At 46.2% G+C, this 16,160-nt stretch overlaps 1 protein-coding gene across 1 annotated transcript in view; it reads left to right on the plus strand.

The window, feature by feature from the left end:
* Positions 1 to 15,956, plus strand: part of RPA1 (replication protein A1) — a 35,570-nt gene extending 19,614 nt beyond the window's left edge. The window contains exons 8-17 of the mRNA XM_038759174.1: positions 156 to 258; positions 3,867 to 3,935; positions 4,103 to 4,295; positions 4,461 to 4,600; positions 5,465 to 5,613; positions 8,293 to 8,428; positions 9,870 to 10,046; positions 11,743 to 11,850; positions 14,090 to 14,176; positions 14,892 to 15,956. Of these exons, the coding sequence (XP_038615102.1) occupies positions 156 to 258; positions 3,867 to 3,935; positions 4,103 to 4,295; positions 4,461 to 4,600; positions 5,465 to 5,613; positions 8,293 to 8,428; positions 9,870 to 10,046; positions 11,743 to 11,850; positions 14,090 to 14,176; positions 14,892 to 15,002 (1,273 nt within the window). The 3' untranslated portion in view covers positions 15,003 to 15,956. The remainder of the gene's footprint in view (positions 1 to 155; positions 259 to 3,866; positions 3,936 to 4,102; positions 4,296 to 4,460; positions 4,601 to 5,464; positions 5,614 to 8,292; positions 8,429 to 9,869; positions 10,047 to 11,742; positions 11,851 to 14,089; positions 14,177 to 14,891) is intronic.
* The last annotated feature ends 204 nt before the right edge of the window (positions 15,957 to 16,160 follow it).

A 16,160-nucleotide genomic window follows, 5' to 3' on the forward strand; every position in this document is an offset into this window, starting at 1 on the left:
TACTTCATAGCACTTTGAATTCGTAACGGGATCGGTAAGATGCAGAGCCATCGTCCTCAGCCGACAGCTTAGAGCACTAGATGAGGGTAGAGAGATGAAAGAGGAGCTTCTGAATTGGACTGTCCCTATTCTAATATTTACTGCTTGGTTTCCAGGTGGACCATTTGTGCTCGAGTTACTAATAAAAGTCAGATCCGCACCTGGAGCAACTCCCGGGGGGAAGGCAAGCTATTCTCGATAGAGTTGGTTGATGAAAGTGTAAGTAGCCTCTCTCACATGGGGAAACTGGATTAGGTGACCCCTTGAGAAACAGAAATTCCATCTCTGTGCAGATGTGCTTAGTGGAAAAACAAGAGCAAGCAAAAGGAAACAGGACTGTCAGAATGATTTTGATTCAGAAGGCGGCTTAATGCTGTTGGGAGCGAGGGTTGGTAAACAGGATTCTGAAACTTGTCAGAAAAAATGAGAGCATGCAGAGTAGTCAGAATTAGACTTGGAGGGTGTGAATGGGTTCTTGGGCAGATAGAGCCCCATTGCACTGCCTGACCTGCTGGGGAAAGTGGGGCACCGCCCTAGACCTGGCTCTGCTTAAGGGGAACAAGGACTTTGTGCTCTCAACAGGAAGATTCCCTGGTCCATGCCAGTTCATAATGTTAATAAACGGGCTTTGAGGGATGGGTTCTGACAGTGCAGTCTTTAAAACACCTCTTATCAAAAAAACAGGAAACTTAATGCGCATGGTTGATGTAAGGAGAAATTCCATTTCGGTGGAGGCGAGCCAGTGGGATTCTGGCTTGAGAATCTGTTGGTCTGCCTGACGGATTTGCTCTTAATAGTCCGTTGACTTTACATTGTATCGTCTGAGGAACTGAAAACACTTGAATGTATCCTCAGTCGTATATTTTTGCCACACCCCTGTAAGGGAGGAAGAAGGCAGGAGTGATTCTACCTCACTTCCGATGGAGGGGAAATGACGATCTGTCCAAAGAGTTCCAGAGACTAAACGAGGACCTATGTTTCCTAAATTATGGGTGGTGATAGAATTTATTTCCCTTTTCACCCCTTCTTGCAGTCAAAATGCCACTTACTGATTAAAGCAAAATAAGGAACTAAGTCATAAGCAGCCTAGACAACCGGATTTTCAGTCTGGCATTAATTGCTACTTGTTCAAGTTTGACTTGTCACAATACATTCAGTGGCATATCTTGGGTGTGAGGTCATCCTCTAATTTACCAAGGCAAGTGCTGTATTGAAAGTGAAGCTATTGCATAATCTGTAACTCACTACCCAATCAATCATGTGGGATTCGGGTATACCTACTCAGAACCACTTCTTTTTATAGTCTGTTGGAATATTCAACTCATTATCACAAATCGTTCTTCAGACTTTCCAACCTACCACTCAGAGATGGCTGATTGTAGGATTTTTCGTGGGAGGTAGAAACTCAACTAAGTAAATAGCTGTAAGTTTACATACAGGCATTCTTGATAGAACCCTGCTTATTAGAGCACAATTAGTTAAAAAGCATTCAAAGAATAGGAGATCGTGGTTATTGTGAGGCAAACGTAAATCAGTTATAACATGAAACAACTCTCCTAGGAATTCTGTTTCAGGCAGCCTTGGAAGAATTGTGTGTCTATTCACTGGCAGCATTAAGAGGACAAATTGCAACTATGTAAGATTCATTTTAGTAAAAAATTGGCTTTAAGCAATTGCAATGCTAATAGTGTGAGAGAAACAAGTAGGATCCAGACCGCTCTCTTACAGTGAGTGTGTTCACTTCGTGTGTTGGATAAAACGCAACAGAAGATCTCCTGGCAACGTGAATCTGTGGTTTCAGAAGTAGTTGTGCTCATGCTCACAGCTTCAGTCACGACAGGAGTATTATAACACGGATTTTTCTTAATGTGCATCCTTCAAGAATGTAATGCCAGAGTTAAAGGACAATTTATTATACCGTAATTCACTTCGTTTTAGTCTCAACAAAATGTTTGTCTTTTCTGCTGTCTTGAATTTCCCTTAATGTGATGGGAGCCATGGATTGTACAATTTCAAGTATTTTTTAAGTATCTTCCCCCAGCCCTTTATTTCTCACTGAAGCAGTTGTTGATACAACACAATTTTGATAGCATGTAGGAAGAATTTCTGTGTGTTTTTTCTGAGGTCCTAGTATCTAGTCTTATATTGGACTTTATTTTTTTTATTGGTATTTGTTAAGCGCTTACTATATGCCAGGCTCTGTATACCCAGCACTGGGGTAGTTACAAGCTAATCAGGTTGGACACAGTCCATGTCCCATATAGGGATCACAGGCTCAATCCCTATTTTACAGTTGAGGTAACTGAGGCCCAGAGAAGTTAAAGAGACTTGCCTAAGGTCACACAGCAGACAAGAGAGAGAGCCAGGACCAGAACCCAGGCCCTTCGGATTCCCAGGCCCATGGTCTTATCCACCTGGCCATACTGGTTCTTGTTCCGAATGCTCAAGCATACCATTTAACACTCAGAGCATTGTGCTGTGTCCTCGGGGAAACAAAGAAAAGAAGTAAATGACATGACTCCTGCCCTAAAGGGGCTTAAAATCCACTGGAAAAGACAACGTTCGAGTACCGAGGAGTACTTATATTCATCTATTTCTCTGAACATTTGTTCAGTGGTTTTTTTGAGGTATTTGTTCTCCTTCCTGCTCTACCTTTATTCATCCTCCTACTTTCACTATGTCACTTTTACCTGTTTCCCCTGCTTTCAGTTGAATGTGCCTTGAAAGCGGAAAATGCGTGGCTTGCTACTGTTGCACTTTCCCAGGCACTTAATAGAGTGCCTTGAATTCATTAGGCGCTCAATAAATACCATGGATCGATTGACCATTGATGAATATACAACTTAAAATCAATCGTACTTATTGAGCACTACCGTTTAGGAGAGTACAGACAGTATAGCATTTGGTAGAGACAGTCCCTGCCTACAGTCAGCACAAATTAAAAGAGGGAGTAGAATTAAATGATAGGGAAAGAGTGTCCGAGTCCTTAGCTCGCAGGATTGGGCTCTCGGCACCACCAGGCTGCCTTCAATCCCATGCTGAAAGCCTGTCTCCTGCAGGAGCAAAGGGCCAATGTGGAAATCTTTTTATAAACTTTAGATCATTGGAACTTTTCTATATTCTGAATGTAGCGGGGAGGAGGAAACAGATGGAGCTCGTCCTGCTGCTCTGAAGAGCAGTCTCGTTGAGCTGTGCTTGTTCAGATGTTCAACATTAAATCGTTAATTGCTTCTGTGTTTGGCTCCTTCCATCTCCCGTTTTCTCTCTCTCTCCTTAGAGGGTGAACCCTTTGTGGGCAGGCACTACGTACTAATTCAGATTTTGCCTGGCTATTCCCACATACCGAGTTCAGTGGTACATGGATCATTAGCACCCAGTAAATATTTTTTGCTCATGATTATTTATGGCATTCTGTCGAGGCTAACTCCAGTCAAGGCCCCAAATCGAGTCCTGGGGAAAGATGTAAGGATAATAATTCAGACACTGTCTGTGGCCCACATGGGGCTCGCAATCTAAGAGTGAAAGAATCCAGTGACAGACACACAAGCAAAGAAATGACATGGTAGATAACCGCAGAAACAATAACCACGACAATAACAATAAGAGCTCCAGCACATTACTGTTAAAGGAGCCATTTCCACATTTCTCACTGCTCCGGCAGGGCTCCACAGCCCAGAAGTGCGATGCTGAAAAAAATTAATAATAAACAGATAAAAATTCATGAATGCCGAGGTGGTTGACGGGATGGCACGATTGGGAGCTTGGTATGGGCGCGACGCTGTACGGTAAACTTCTTAGCTCTCACACACTCTCCCAATCTCCTTCAGGGGGAGATTAGAGCTACTGCTTTCAACGATCAAGCTGACAAGTTTTTCCCTCTTATTGAAGTGAACAAGGTATAGTAGCTTTTTTTTTTTTTTTAAGGTGGGCAAATAACCACTGTAGCTGGCCGTTAGTTTAATGAGAGAGTGCTCGGGGCGCCCCGGGGGAGGGTAGTGGTAGAATTGATGTGTCTGATTTTAAGAGTGGCCCTCTGAGTAAAGGCCTCACTCTGCTCTCGTAGGTGTACTATTTCTCCAAAGGCAGCCTGAAAATTGCTAATAAGCAATTTACAGCCGTTAAAAACGACTACGAGATGACTTTCAATAACGAGACTTCGGTCGTGCCCTGCGAAGATGCCCACCATTTACCCACAGTTCAGTTTGACTTCACTGGGATTGGTGACCTGGAAAACAAATCTAAAGACTCCCTTGTAGGTGAGCATTTGTGTACCGGGAATGGGAGCTAGGAACCTGTGCCCCATATTATGCAGGGGATGGGGGGTTGGGAAGGGGAGTCCTTTCCATTCAGCCACTGCCCCTGTTCTCCCTCTGCCAGGCCCCTGAAGCAGTTCTCTTTGGGACACTGTATCTGTGTTTCAGACATCATCGGCATCTGCAAGAGCTATGAGGAGGCCAATAAAATCACAGTAAAGTCAAACAACAGGGAAGTGTCCAAGAGGAACATCCACTTGATGGACATGTCCGGGAAGTTGGTGACTGCTACTCTGTGGGGGGATGATGTAAGTTTTCCCAGAGGTACACCACCATTTTGAGACGTGGCATGTACACGGCTTCCGCGGTGGACCGCCTTGTCCCTAGGTCTGTGGAAATTAGGGTTCGGGGGTGGGAAGGCAATATTTTGCCTTGAAAACCAACAGTTTGCCTTTGCCTCCGGGAAACTTGCTGTTTGCTGGGCTTTGAAGCGTTACCCGTTGAGATGTTTGATCCTGCCCTGGACTGCATAGAAACTGAGAGCTGACTAAGCCACCAGTCACTGCGAATCCACTGAGGGGCCAGATTGGCCGTATTGGTGTTTTTTCCCATCAATTAATGGTATTTAGTGAGTGCTTATTGTGTGCAGAGCACTGTACTAAGTGCTTGGGAGAGTACGATATGATAGAGTAGATAGACACATTCCCTGCCCACAAGGAGCTTATAGTCCTGGGTAGACTGTGCACTCAGCAGCCTCACCTCATCTCATGGTGCAGTTCGTCCCGGGGCAGGGGGTCTTATCTTCATTGATAAGAAGCAGCGTGGCTCAGTGGAAAGAGCCCGGGCTTTGGAGTCAGAGGTCATGGGTTCAAATCCCGACTCCACCACATGTCTGCTGTGTGACCTTGGGCAAGTCACTTCACTTCTCTGAGCCTCAGTTACCTCATCTGTAAAATGGGGATTAAGATTGTGAGCCCCACATGGGACAACTTGATCACCTTGTATCCCCCCAGCGCTTAGAACAGTTCTTTGCACATAGTAAGTGCTTAACAAATGCCATTATTATTATTATTATTATTATTATTATTGGTTTCAGAAGCGGGGCGGGGCATGTGCATGCGTGCGTGTTGCCAAGGTGTTGACAGGCAGTAACACTTTGTGCTGTTGTGCAGGCGGACAAATTTGATGGTTCTAGGCAACCGGTGATGGCTATCAAAGGAGCCAGAGTCTCTGACTTTGGAGGGCGGAGCCTCTCCGTCCTATCTTCGAGCACCGTCATCATGAACCCTGATATTCCGGAAGCCTTTAAGCTTCGAGGATGGTAGGTCTCACGGGGCTTAACAAAGCAGCCGTCCTTGCTTTTCTAACCGGGGGAGTTATTTCTCCAGGATCTCCTGAGCATCAGCAGGCGATCTGACCTCCGAGCGCGGGGCTTGGTTTCTGGGAGGAACAATTTTCTATTTTTCTTGGTGGCGTTATGCCCTCCAAGCGGATGTTTTTCAAGTTCTTAAAACCGGCCAACTTGTAATCCCTTGATAAACCTGGAAGAATCGGAGAGGAGGCAATTAGAGTGGAAATACTGCACATTGACCCAGATCGTGCAGAAGCAGGGTGCCATCAGGCTCTTAACAGCCCCACTTCTAAAGGTATCAGCTGAAAAAAGAGTCTTTTCCAAATTTCATCCCTCGCTCTGGGTCTCGCCTGATTTCAATCAGTGTGAGTTGCGGGGGGAGCTGACTCCTTTTCTTATTTTATTTTATGTCTTTTTGGGGGCGGTTGTTTTTTTAAAAAAATCTGGTGTTTGCCTCTCCTGTGAACTGTCTTTGCGATAAAGTTCATCGTGAACAATGGGCCTTTGTCAGCAAGCCCATTGTCATTCCTGACGCACTCACCGGAGGAAGAAAGTCTGTTCATGACTCCACATTAAACCTAGTTTTTCACTGAGTTAAAAGAACGTTTCAAATTGAAACATAGTATGCAAGAAGCGTCTTGGTCAGAGAGAACATCTTAACAAGTTTCGGCTAAATAAATCATGGAGCTGTTTTTAGAGAGGGGCACTGGGCGGATTTCAAACCATGCCAAGAATATGCAAGCATTTAGCTCCTATTTCAGGAGGCCATTTTGGCTAGTGAGTTTTGAACGCTTCACATCAGTAGAGCCAATATGAAAGAGCATGTGCTGCAGTGGGACTTCAATCAAGCTTGCAGGTAAGTTGGTAAAATCAGAGCCCTTCACCAGTCCCCTTATCAGCCTGAAGCACTCGCACCAGCGTCAGAGTGATGGTGTATCTGATGGAAGTCAGAATCAGAAGCCTGGCTTGATGGACCAGGCAGTGGGTCATATTTCCAGTTTTTCTGAAAGCGCTTTCATGTCCCTCCCTCCCCCTTTCAAGTCCAGGACCCATGGGTCCAGGACAATTTGCATTGCCTGTTTTCCCTTTGAAAAATGCCTTGAAATCAGCTTATTTTGTTTTCTTTTCTTTTAAGCCATTGTGGGATTTGGTGGGATATAAGTGCTGGGTGGGTGGGCCAAGGACAGACTTGCTTCTTGCCCGCCAGGCACTGCAGAGCCGATCCGTTATAACCAAGAACTAAATCCCCAAATCCACACTATCTATTCCAAGTGGAGTTTTTATTGTGAGAAGAACCGGTCTTCTCTCTGCCCCGCTGATTCCCCATGAGCTGTCTCTGCTGGGAAATGTCTCCTTGGAGTTTTGAGACAGTAAACTAGTGTTGCCTGTGGCGGTAGGGGGAAAAAAAAATTATGAACCTCGATGCCTCCGTCCAAGGATTTAGCGCTTACCTGGTAGAACGAGCAGGTATTTTGTCTGCAGCTGCAGGGCACAGTCGAACTGCAGGGATACAGATTTGCTTTTCAATCAAAGCTCCCAAAATGGCATCCAGATACCAGTCAGCACAGTGTAAATCAACCGTGCAAATAGGGTCAAAACATTTTTCAGCTGGCAGTGTTTTTGACCAGTCCTCAAAATGTCATGTTTTTTTGCCCGCTATTGGTTCAGTAAAAGGGCAAACGATGATGCCCACAGAAGTCAGCAACCTGAGGAAATGGATGCTCATGCCAAGCATCGTCATTTGTCGCTGTATTAAAATTCTGACTTTTGTCTGTGTAATTTTTGAGTGTGCGCACCCGGTCCCGTGGGGCTGTGCTAATTTTAATTTGTCCAGCTCAGAGAATCGTTCCATCCTTATCCCTTTTGTAAGAGCCTGCCTTGCCCACAGGGGGGCGTCAGAAGGATAGAGATGAAAGCAGAGGTCAATCAATCAATCAATCGTATTTATTGAGCGCTTACTGTGTGCAGAGCACTGTACTAAGCGCTTGGGAAGTACAGGATGGCAACATGTAGAGACAGTCCCTACCCAACAGTGGGCTCACAGTCTAAAAGGGGGAGACAGAGAACAAAACCAAACATACTAACAAAATAAAATAAATAGAATAGATATGTACAGGTTAAATAGAGTAATAAATATGTACAAACATATACATATATACAGGTGCTGTGGGGAAGGAAGGGAAGGAGGTAAGATGGGGGGGATGGAGAGGGGCACGAGGGGGAGAGGAAGGAAGGGGCTCAGTCTGGGAAGGCCCCCTGGAGGAGGTGAGCTCTCAGTAGGGCCTTGAAGGGAGGAAGAGAGCTAGCTTGGCGGATGGGTAGAGGGAGGGCATTCCAGGCCCGGGGGATGAAGTGGGCCGGGGGTCGATGGCGGGACAGGCGAGAACGAGGTCATTCCTGCCACCTCCCACCCTACCACCACCCAATTCATTAGATGGCAAAGTGCAGGGTTCACTTCTTCCCAAATGGGATTGGCGTTCTCCCTTAACCACCCCTCTTCCTGCATCCCCTACCCGCCCCAGTCACTTGTAAAAATGTGAAATGAGGACCCTTGTATCATCGAACAGACAGATCACCCAGGGAGAGGTACATCACAGCCTTTCCCGTGGCCAGAAGCTCTCTTCAGCCCAACTCTTTGGTTTTTCTCAGGTTTGACGCGGAAGGAAAGGCTCTAGATTGCATTTCAATCTCCGATCTGAGGAGCGGAGGAGGCGGTGGGGGAAGTAATACCAACTGGAAGACTTTGTATGAGGTTAAAGCTGAGAACCTGGGCCATGGTGATAAGGTAGGTTGGGGTCCAATTCTGGACGGCAAGGCATATGATGGGCATGAGGAGGCTAGGTGTTTCAGGATGTGGGTGTCCTGCTCTCAACCTTCTAGATTCTGAGAAATATCTCTAGGCTGGTCCTCAAGTTTTCTTACTGGGAACCACCACTAGCACCAGACAGAATTTTCACAGGCTTCTTTAGACTGTCGCCATCATCGTTAATTGAGCACTTACTGTGTGCAGCACACTCTACTAAGCACTTGGGAAAGTAAATGCACCAGAGCTGGTAGACACATTCCCTGCCTGCAATGAGTTTACAGTCTAGAGGGATTTATGTATAAGGTTCTTTTTTCCCTACGTCACACCCGCATCACCTTGCCACCGCCAAATATTTAAGTCATTTCTCTTTGGTCCATAAGCCCCTTCTCTCCCCTTGGGACTACCACTGGTCTCTACAGTCTTGCTCCGTGAATCATTAGCATCAATTTGTACTGATGCTAAGTAAAGTACTAAGCCCTTGGCACTAGGCCCGTGTCAGAAAATCAGAGTCCTGGCCCTCAGTGGTCTTTGCATTCTGCTGGACTCCTCCAACAACAGCTTCTCCCAGCCTTAAGTATACCCCCAGGAACTACAGGGGATCCTCAGAGAGCCCATTCAAGGAAGCAATGGTCCACAGCAAATTGAATTCGGTGGGGACATTTCCTTAGACCCTTAGGATTGTCCGCTGCACTGGAACTATCACCTCCGCAGCTGTCTTCTTGTCCCCTTCCCCCTATGCCCCCAAAATCCCTGCCCTCTTCTCACAGTGAGTTGACATAGTTGCTTAGAACCAAGCTATAAGGCAGTGGTGAACCGAGACCCCAGAATTCCGACGCATTTTTTTTCCCAACAAGGATACCGATGGGCCAGCCCATTACGTTATAAGGTTTTTATAATCTATAATCAATCAGTAGCATTTATTGAGCGTCTTGTGTATGTAGAGCACTGGCTGGGAAGACAAGCACAGAAATAATTTACAAGTAGGAGGAAGAAGGGGAAATGGATGTGTATGTAGGTTGATATGTTTCATAGCTTTATAACTAGGGATTCCATACTCACAAAAGAAGAGCAGAAGGAACAAAAATCTCTGTTTTTTAAAAGAGCAGAGCAGGATTTTTGAGTGGTTTTCTGTAGGATGTAATAAAACTAATCTGCCCCATGCTCTCAAAATAAGCAACTGAGAATTTAGATTTTTGTTTCCGGTTCGTGTGATCATTATACCCACCTCCTCTCAGCCCTCCCGCCCCAAAAATCATATGTTGGAAGCCTCTGACAGTGCCTGTAAATCCTCCAATGTTTACACATGTGCCGCATTCTGGTCTGCCTTGGAAGTTCCGACAGTCGCCCACAACTCAGCCCGAGGAAGCAGGCTCAGTGGTCCTGTGACTGATGTGCTCCTCTCCTTCTGTCCTTCTGCAAGGCTGAATATTTTAGCTGTGTGGGCACAGTGGTGTACCTGCGCAAAGAGAACTGCATGTACCAGGCCTGTCCCTCTCAAGACTGCAATAAGAAAGTGATAGACCAGCAGAATGGGCTGTACCGCTGTGAGAAGTGCAATTGTGAATTTCCCAACTTCAAGTACCGCATGATCTTGTCGGTAAGGACGATGACCGGCAGAGATAATTGGTGCTTGGGGTGGGGGTGGGAGGGGAGTGGGGGGCTAATGCTTAGGGCCTCCATAAAGTCACCCGCTTATGCGGCGGATCAGAGCGTCCAGAGCAGCGGTGGAGCAGGTCTGAGGGATCAGGGTAGGTGATTCCATGGCTTGAGCGACTGTTGAGAGACCCCCATCGTCCCTCTCTGTAAACACGGAGGGAAGGGGGCCTTTCATGGAGCTGAATAGCACAGTTTGTTTTCTTTCTCTTAAAAGCTTTTTCTCTTGCCAGAAAGTTTCATTTGACTACCCTAGCTGATTCCAGTCTGCAAGTACGGCATGCAGGGCAATTAAAGCATCGGTGGTGCTCGCCTGCTAGCAGTTATGAAGATAAATTAATTTGGAATGGCATTTCTGGAGAGCAATAATTGCACTTGCTACAGCTGATACCTATATTTAGTTCATTCTCTTGTAGGTAATGTTCTGTTTCCCAGACCTTAATGGAGCCTGCTTCAGAGCAGCGTGTCTGTGAGTGATGTTGTGATTGTGACGCCTTCTTGCATCGCCAGAGTTGAGCTCCTTTCCATTTTAAAAACCCTTTTCAAAATTAAGGGTTTATATCTACCACAAGGTGCCATGCAGGCTCGTGGCTCGGCAGGGGACCCAGTCAAGCACTGAAGCTTATTTTTGGTTGTCTCGGAGAAGCTTTTAGTGGACCAGAGATAACAAAAATGTGTTTTGGTGGATTATTCATTCACACAGCCTTTGGATACGTCTCTAAATGGCAGAATTCCTGTGGCCATTCACTCCTGACTTTGACGTTTTGTCCTCTCCCCAGTGCTCCATACAGTGTCTCAGACAGAGCGTTCAGTAAATGCCATGGATCGATCGATTGATTCCTTGAAATGTTGGTCCGGAGCTATGAGAAGTTGCATTGCCTTACTTTCCGCATTCTAAAATAAAGTTTCCATGGCTGGGGAATAGCATGGGGGAGGTTGTAATTCCTAGCCCCAAAAACTGAATTGAAAAGAATCTTAATCCATAAACCCAATAGGAATACAGGACTCTTGGGCAAAAACTGATGACACTTCTGGGCTCTTTCTTTTTCACTCCTTAACATCAGATACCAAGATGGTGGAAGTTGTTATTAACAATAATAATAATTGTATCAAGTGCTTAATATGTGCCAGGCACTGTACTAAGCGGTGGGGTGGATACAAGCAAAGTAGGTTGGACACACTCCGTGACCCACATGGAGCTCACAGTCTTAATCTCCATTTTGCAGATGAGGTAACTGAGGCCCAGAGGAGTCAAGTGATGTGCCCAAGTTCACACAGAAGACAGGTTTTGGAGCTGGAATTAGAACCCAGGTCCTCCCGACTCCGAGGCCCATGCTCACCTACTAGGCCACGCTTCTTCTCCCTCACGTCCATCTCCCCTCCCTAACCATTGGGTAGAGGAAGACCGGGTGGAAAGGGGTGGCCACCATGGCACCTGTCCGATGCCGACATCCAGTTGCCATAGCTGTAGCCCAGCTGGGGCAGTGGAGGGAGGAAGGGTAGGGATAGTTCAGGGTGACGCCTGTGCCAATAATGCCCTCTGTCACCAACCCCCGTCTCTAGAAGCCAAACGAGGAATCCTGCAGCATTTTGGGTGGAAGATATATGCAGGTGAAATGATTTGGAACTGTATTTTTCAGGCCAACATTGCCGATTTTCAAGAGAACCAGTGGGTGACTTGTTTCCAGGAGTCTGCCGAAGCCATCTTGGGGCAAAATACTATGTTTCTGGGAGAGTTGAAAGAGAAGGTGGGTGATCCACCTTACTGAGATTTCTCACTTCAAATAGGCCTTCCCTTCCATTGCCCCGCCCCCGCCAAGACCGTTCCTTTCATTTCCCTGTGCCTGGGTCCCATTTCTTAATCCGATTTCCGTTGAACGCAGGTGTTGCCTGCGTTGAAAGTGTTGATTGGTTAAGCACTCCCAAGTTCAATGCCTTTGATCCTCTGAAGTACAGTACTTCTAGGGCTTTAGTGGAAAAGTCAGTCCCTTCTGATCTAATAGGCCTGATGGGCCTCTCAAGCAAGCCAAAGAGCCAATTTAGATTAACTCCCAACACCCTGAGTCATTTCAACCTGTCACCCACCTCCAACTCTTTATTGATGGATGCTGTCTCTCAACACTTGGGTGTATATGTCAGATCAATTGCTTATTTGGATTGCTTTATTAATAAATATCTGTTTCTGTCATCTCCGTCCCCTCCACCGCCATTAGAGTGTCAGCTCCTTGAGTGCGGGGAGAGTGTCTTGTACTTCCATGCACTGCTCCCAGTGATGTCTTTAAGTCCCATTACCACTACCATTTAGAGTAGTTTTACACACTTTTCTTGTCCTCTTGAAAGCTGCAGACTTTAAAAGTTGTCCTCTGTCACATGTCCTCTCTCTGATTCTAAGGAGCCAAAACATTGCCCTTTCCATAGGCTTGTGTAATGGCATTGTCGGTCCTGCTCTGGGGGCCGTATTTTGATGGTAAATTAGCACCAGTAAGAGTTTAATTTAATTTAATTTAATTTTTTTTGTTGCCACAAAAGGGTCAGCTATAGAGAACTTCCTTTCCTTCCCAAATCTAATGCCTTTTCCATTAGAATGGTCTTAAAGTAGGTCACAAACTGATTGTTACTGACCATCATAAAGAATTATCTACTATTTTAGCCATTCTTTCCCCCTTTTATCCCTTCCCTTCCTCCTCCTTTATCTACTGTCTATTCTGTCCCTCTCCTTCCTCTTCCCTTATTCCACCCAACAAAATCTCCTTCCAGGGCTCCCAAAATCATCCCATCAAAGCCCTTTAACCGCAATAACAGAAATCTGCTGTAAGGTTTGATGGTATCTTAGTTGTCTGTTCTGCTTAGCCTTCTATTTTCATAACAGATTGTAAGACCCAAGGCAGGGCTTTCAGGATGCTTTATTAGCTTATTAAATTTAACTGCCTCCACTGCTGGTGAATGAGGAGGTCTAGAAACCCCTTCCCCACAGGAGCCATGACACGTTTGTGATGAGAGCTCCATGTTCACCCTTCCCTTGAACGAGGAGTTGGGGCCGGGGGGAAAGCAGTCCAATTTTCTGAATAATTCGCGCAGTGCTCAGTTTGTGGATTCAAAGCCGGTAACCCCGTGCCTGCAAAATAATTTCTGAAGACCCGCCGTCGGGCCTTGGCCTGAGGGTTCCTCCGCCCTCCCCCTACCCTGAGATTAACACAAAATGGACTGTGCCTCGGAAGACTCATCACAGCAGAATGGTGAACCGTGTTGTCATTTCCAGCACTCCTAATTAAAGCTCCGAATTTAACCTTCCATTTAGACAAATGGGGGAATTTCACACTTCTCCCGGTGCTTATTGTTTCGGACTGGCTGACCAGAGTCACCGCCTGCAGCGTCTCACAAGTGACGGTCAAGGTCCCTGCTTGCCGCCAAGGGGCTGCGGAGGCAGTTTTTAACTCTTTGCTCCTTTTGTACGGCCAGTGTTGTTTAGAAGACTAAATGCAGCACCCCTTGAAAGTGTGGGGGGTGGGGGGAGGTCTCAGACCTACTGCCTGGGGTTGGAATTGGTCACTGCCTGTTCTTACCCTCTCCCTTATTCCTCCCCCCCACTTCCTCGGCTCTTCAAATTCTTGCTTCCCTTGTTTCAGTTTAGTAATGTAAAGTGTCGAAAGTGTTAAATCCCTTGTTCTGGGCCTCCAGTGTTCAGAAGAAAATAATCTAGCAGAAGCCCTGTGGCTCTGTTTTTTCCTCCCCTCCCCCCCGCCGCCCACCCCCAGATTACTTGACGCAGCAAATTAATTTTGAGCTGTTTTTGTGTGGAAATGGTCAGAAAAGATGTTCCTTAGTATACAGCGCTTCTGCCTAAAGTAAGCACTCAGTAAATCCTTTTGGTGGATTGATTCGATTAGGCTCCTTTTGGGAGACTTAAAGACGCATTGGGAAGCCCAGTGGGCTACCTCTCCTGAGACCTGATTTGCCCATCTCTTTGACTCGTGTTTGTCTTTGCAGAATGAGCAGGCGTTTGAAGAAGTGTTTCAGAATGCCAACTTCCGTTCTTACGTGTTCAGGATCCGGGTCAAGCTGGAGACTTACAATGTAAGTGTGCTCACCGGAGGAAGGAGGAGGGCAAGTGATGGGAATCTCCTCAATTTAGATTAAGCAGATATGCTTTTTGCTTTCGCAAATTGGGGTTTGTTTGTACACAGGAGTGTTGGGCTTGGTATTCGCTGGGCCTTGGAGGGAAAATAATAATAACGATGGTATTATTCAGTGCTTATTATGTGCCAAGCATAGTTCTGAGTGCTGGGGTAGATACAAGTTAATCAGGTTCAACATAATGTCTGTTCCACACTCTTAATCCCCATTTTACAGATGAGGTGACTGAGGCCCAGAGAAGTCACGTGACTAGCCCAAGGTCACACATCAGGCATGTGGCAGAGCCAGGATTAGAACCCAGGTCCTTCTGACGCCCAGGCCCCTGCTCTAGCCACTAAGCCACACTGCTTCTCTGCAACATCTTTTTAAGGCTTCAGCTCCTGGAGACCCTCTGTCCAGAGGGACTGGAGAGGAAAGATGGAGGGTGGGTGAAGACTTGGGTCACAGAGTGGTTAGCCTGCTCTTCCCTTCAGTTCCGTTCTGTGGGTCCTGGGTCTGGCCCCCTTCCATATTGTTGTCTTCATGGAATTCAGATAGCAGAGCTCCTTACTCTGCATAAGCTCCTAATGCCGGGAGCAGAGAAAGGGACCGAGCATTCGAGGGCTTGAGACACAGGCGTCCCAAAGCATTCACAGCCCGCTCTTCTCTTCCGAAGGACGAGTCTCGAATAAAGGCGTCGGTCATGGACGTGAAGCCCGTGGACCACTGCGAATACGGGAAGCGGTTGATCGCGAATATCAGGAGAAACGCGGCGCAGATGATGTGAGAAGGGTGGAGCCGATTGGGCGGAAGTTGGAGACCGCGTAGAATGATAACGCAAGAGCTGGAGCAAAATTGATTCCCCCCCAACCATGGGGGTGACAGTCTGACAACAGTTACCCGGCACATAGTGGCCCTTGTGTGGTAGACTAAGCAATTTCCTCCCTCTTAATGTGTATTCTATATGCCGTGTGTGCAGGACTGAATACTCAGATGGCAGTAGGGTTAAACCATGTCAGACCTAGGAAAGGAGGTTGCGGTGGGTGTCAAATTCTTGATAGTCCCTCTAGCCTCAGGCTTTTGTCCCTCTTTTTTCCTCCCTTAGAGTTTGTTACCTTTAAGCTGCACATACGTCAGACATAATTAGCTGTATATGTGAAGGTGAAACTAAATCGTGTAACCAGCGTTTACTTCTTTGGAAGTTGGATTTTTTCTAGGGAAGCCAGCAGAAAAGAAATGGTCACATGGCAAGCCGACTTAGACTAGACCCTGGGTATTTACCACAAGCGTTCCTTCCTAGAATCCAAAGGCTTTCTCCTTCTAGAAGTGCCCGTACCTGGCGCTAATGCTTGGAATGGCAGTATGGCAGAATTATTAATCACAGCCGTATCTTTGATATCTGAAGAATTTCTTTCCTCGAGGGTTTAATAGACTGAGTCAGATGGGTCTGATGATATTAGTCCAAATTGTCTCTTCTGAAGAAGGTTGATAAGCAGTGACACACTGTCCCCGGGGGAAATCTAGGCGACTACAAAGCTTTGCTTTAGTTTTCATTTCAGTTAATATTGTGTTTTAGGTTGATGAGTAAACCCCACGTCCTACCTGTACATATTTCTCGCATTTGTAATTGTGTCCTTTTTGGGGTTTTGTTAGGTATGTTAACAGAAAGAGAGTTTTTAAGGGGGGGAAAGCCCTTCATTTCCAGTGATTTATTTCAATAAACAGGATATTTAGTTCTCTATTTGTGAATCCTATTTCTTTGAACTCAGAGGATAGTCATTACTGGAAAGCAATTAATTAACCTCTGTAATAAATGCTCACTTGGGGGAGATGTTAACTTATTACAAACTCTGGGGTTAGAATGGAGCGCGAGCTCTACCTGCCTGACGTTTGAATCCCTGAGGTGCATTTGAAGAAGAGCACCCAAAACATCCCGAGCATTTCT

Source organism: Tachyglossus aculeatus, chromosome 17 (assembly GCF_015852505.1).
Source record: "Tachyglossus aculeatus isolate mTacAcu1 chromosome 17, mTacAcu1.pri, whole genome shotgun sequence".
In the NCBI taxonomy this organism is placed as follows: Eukaryota; Metazoa; Chordata; class Mammalia; order Monotremata; family Tachyglossidae; genus Tachyglossus; species Tachyglossus aculeatus.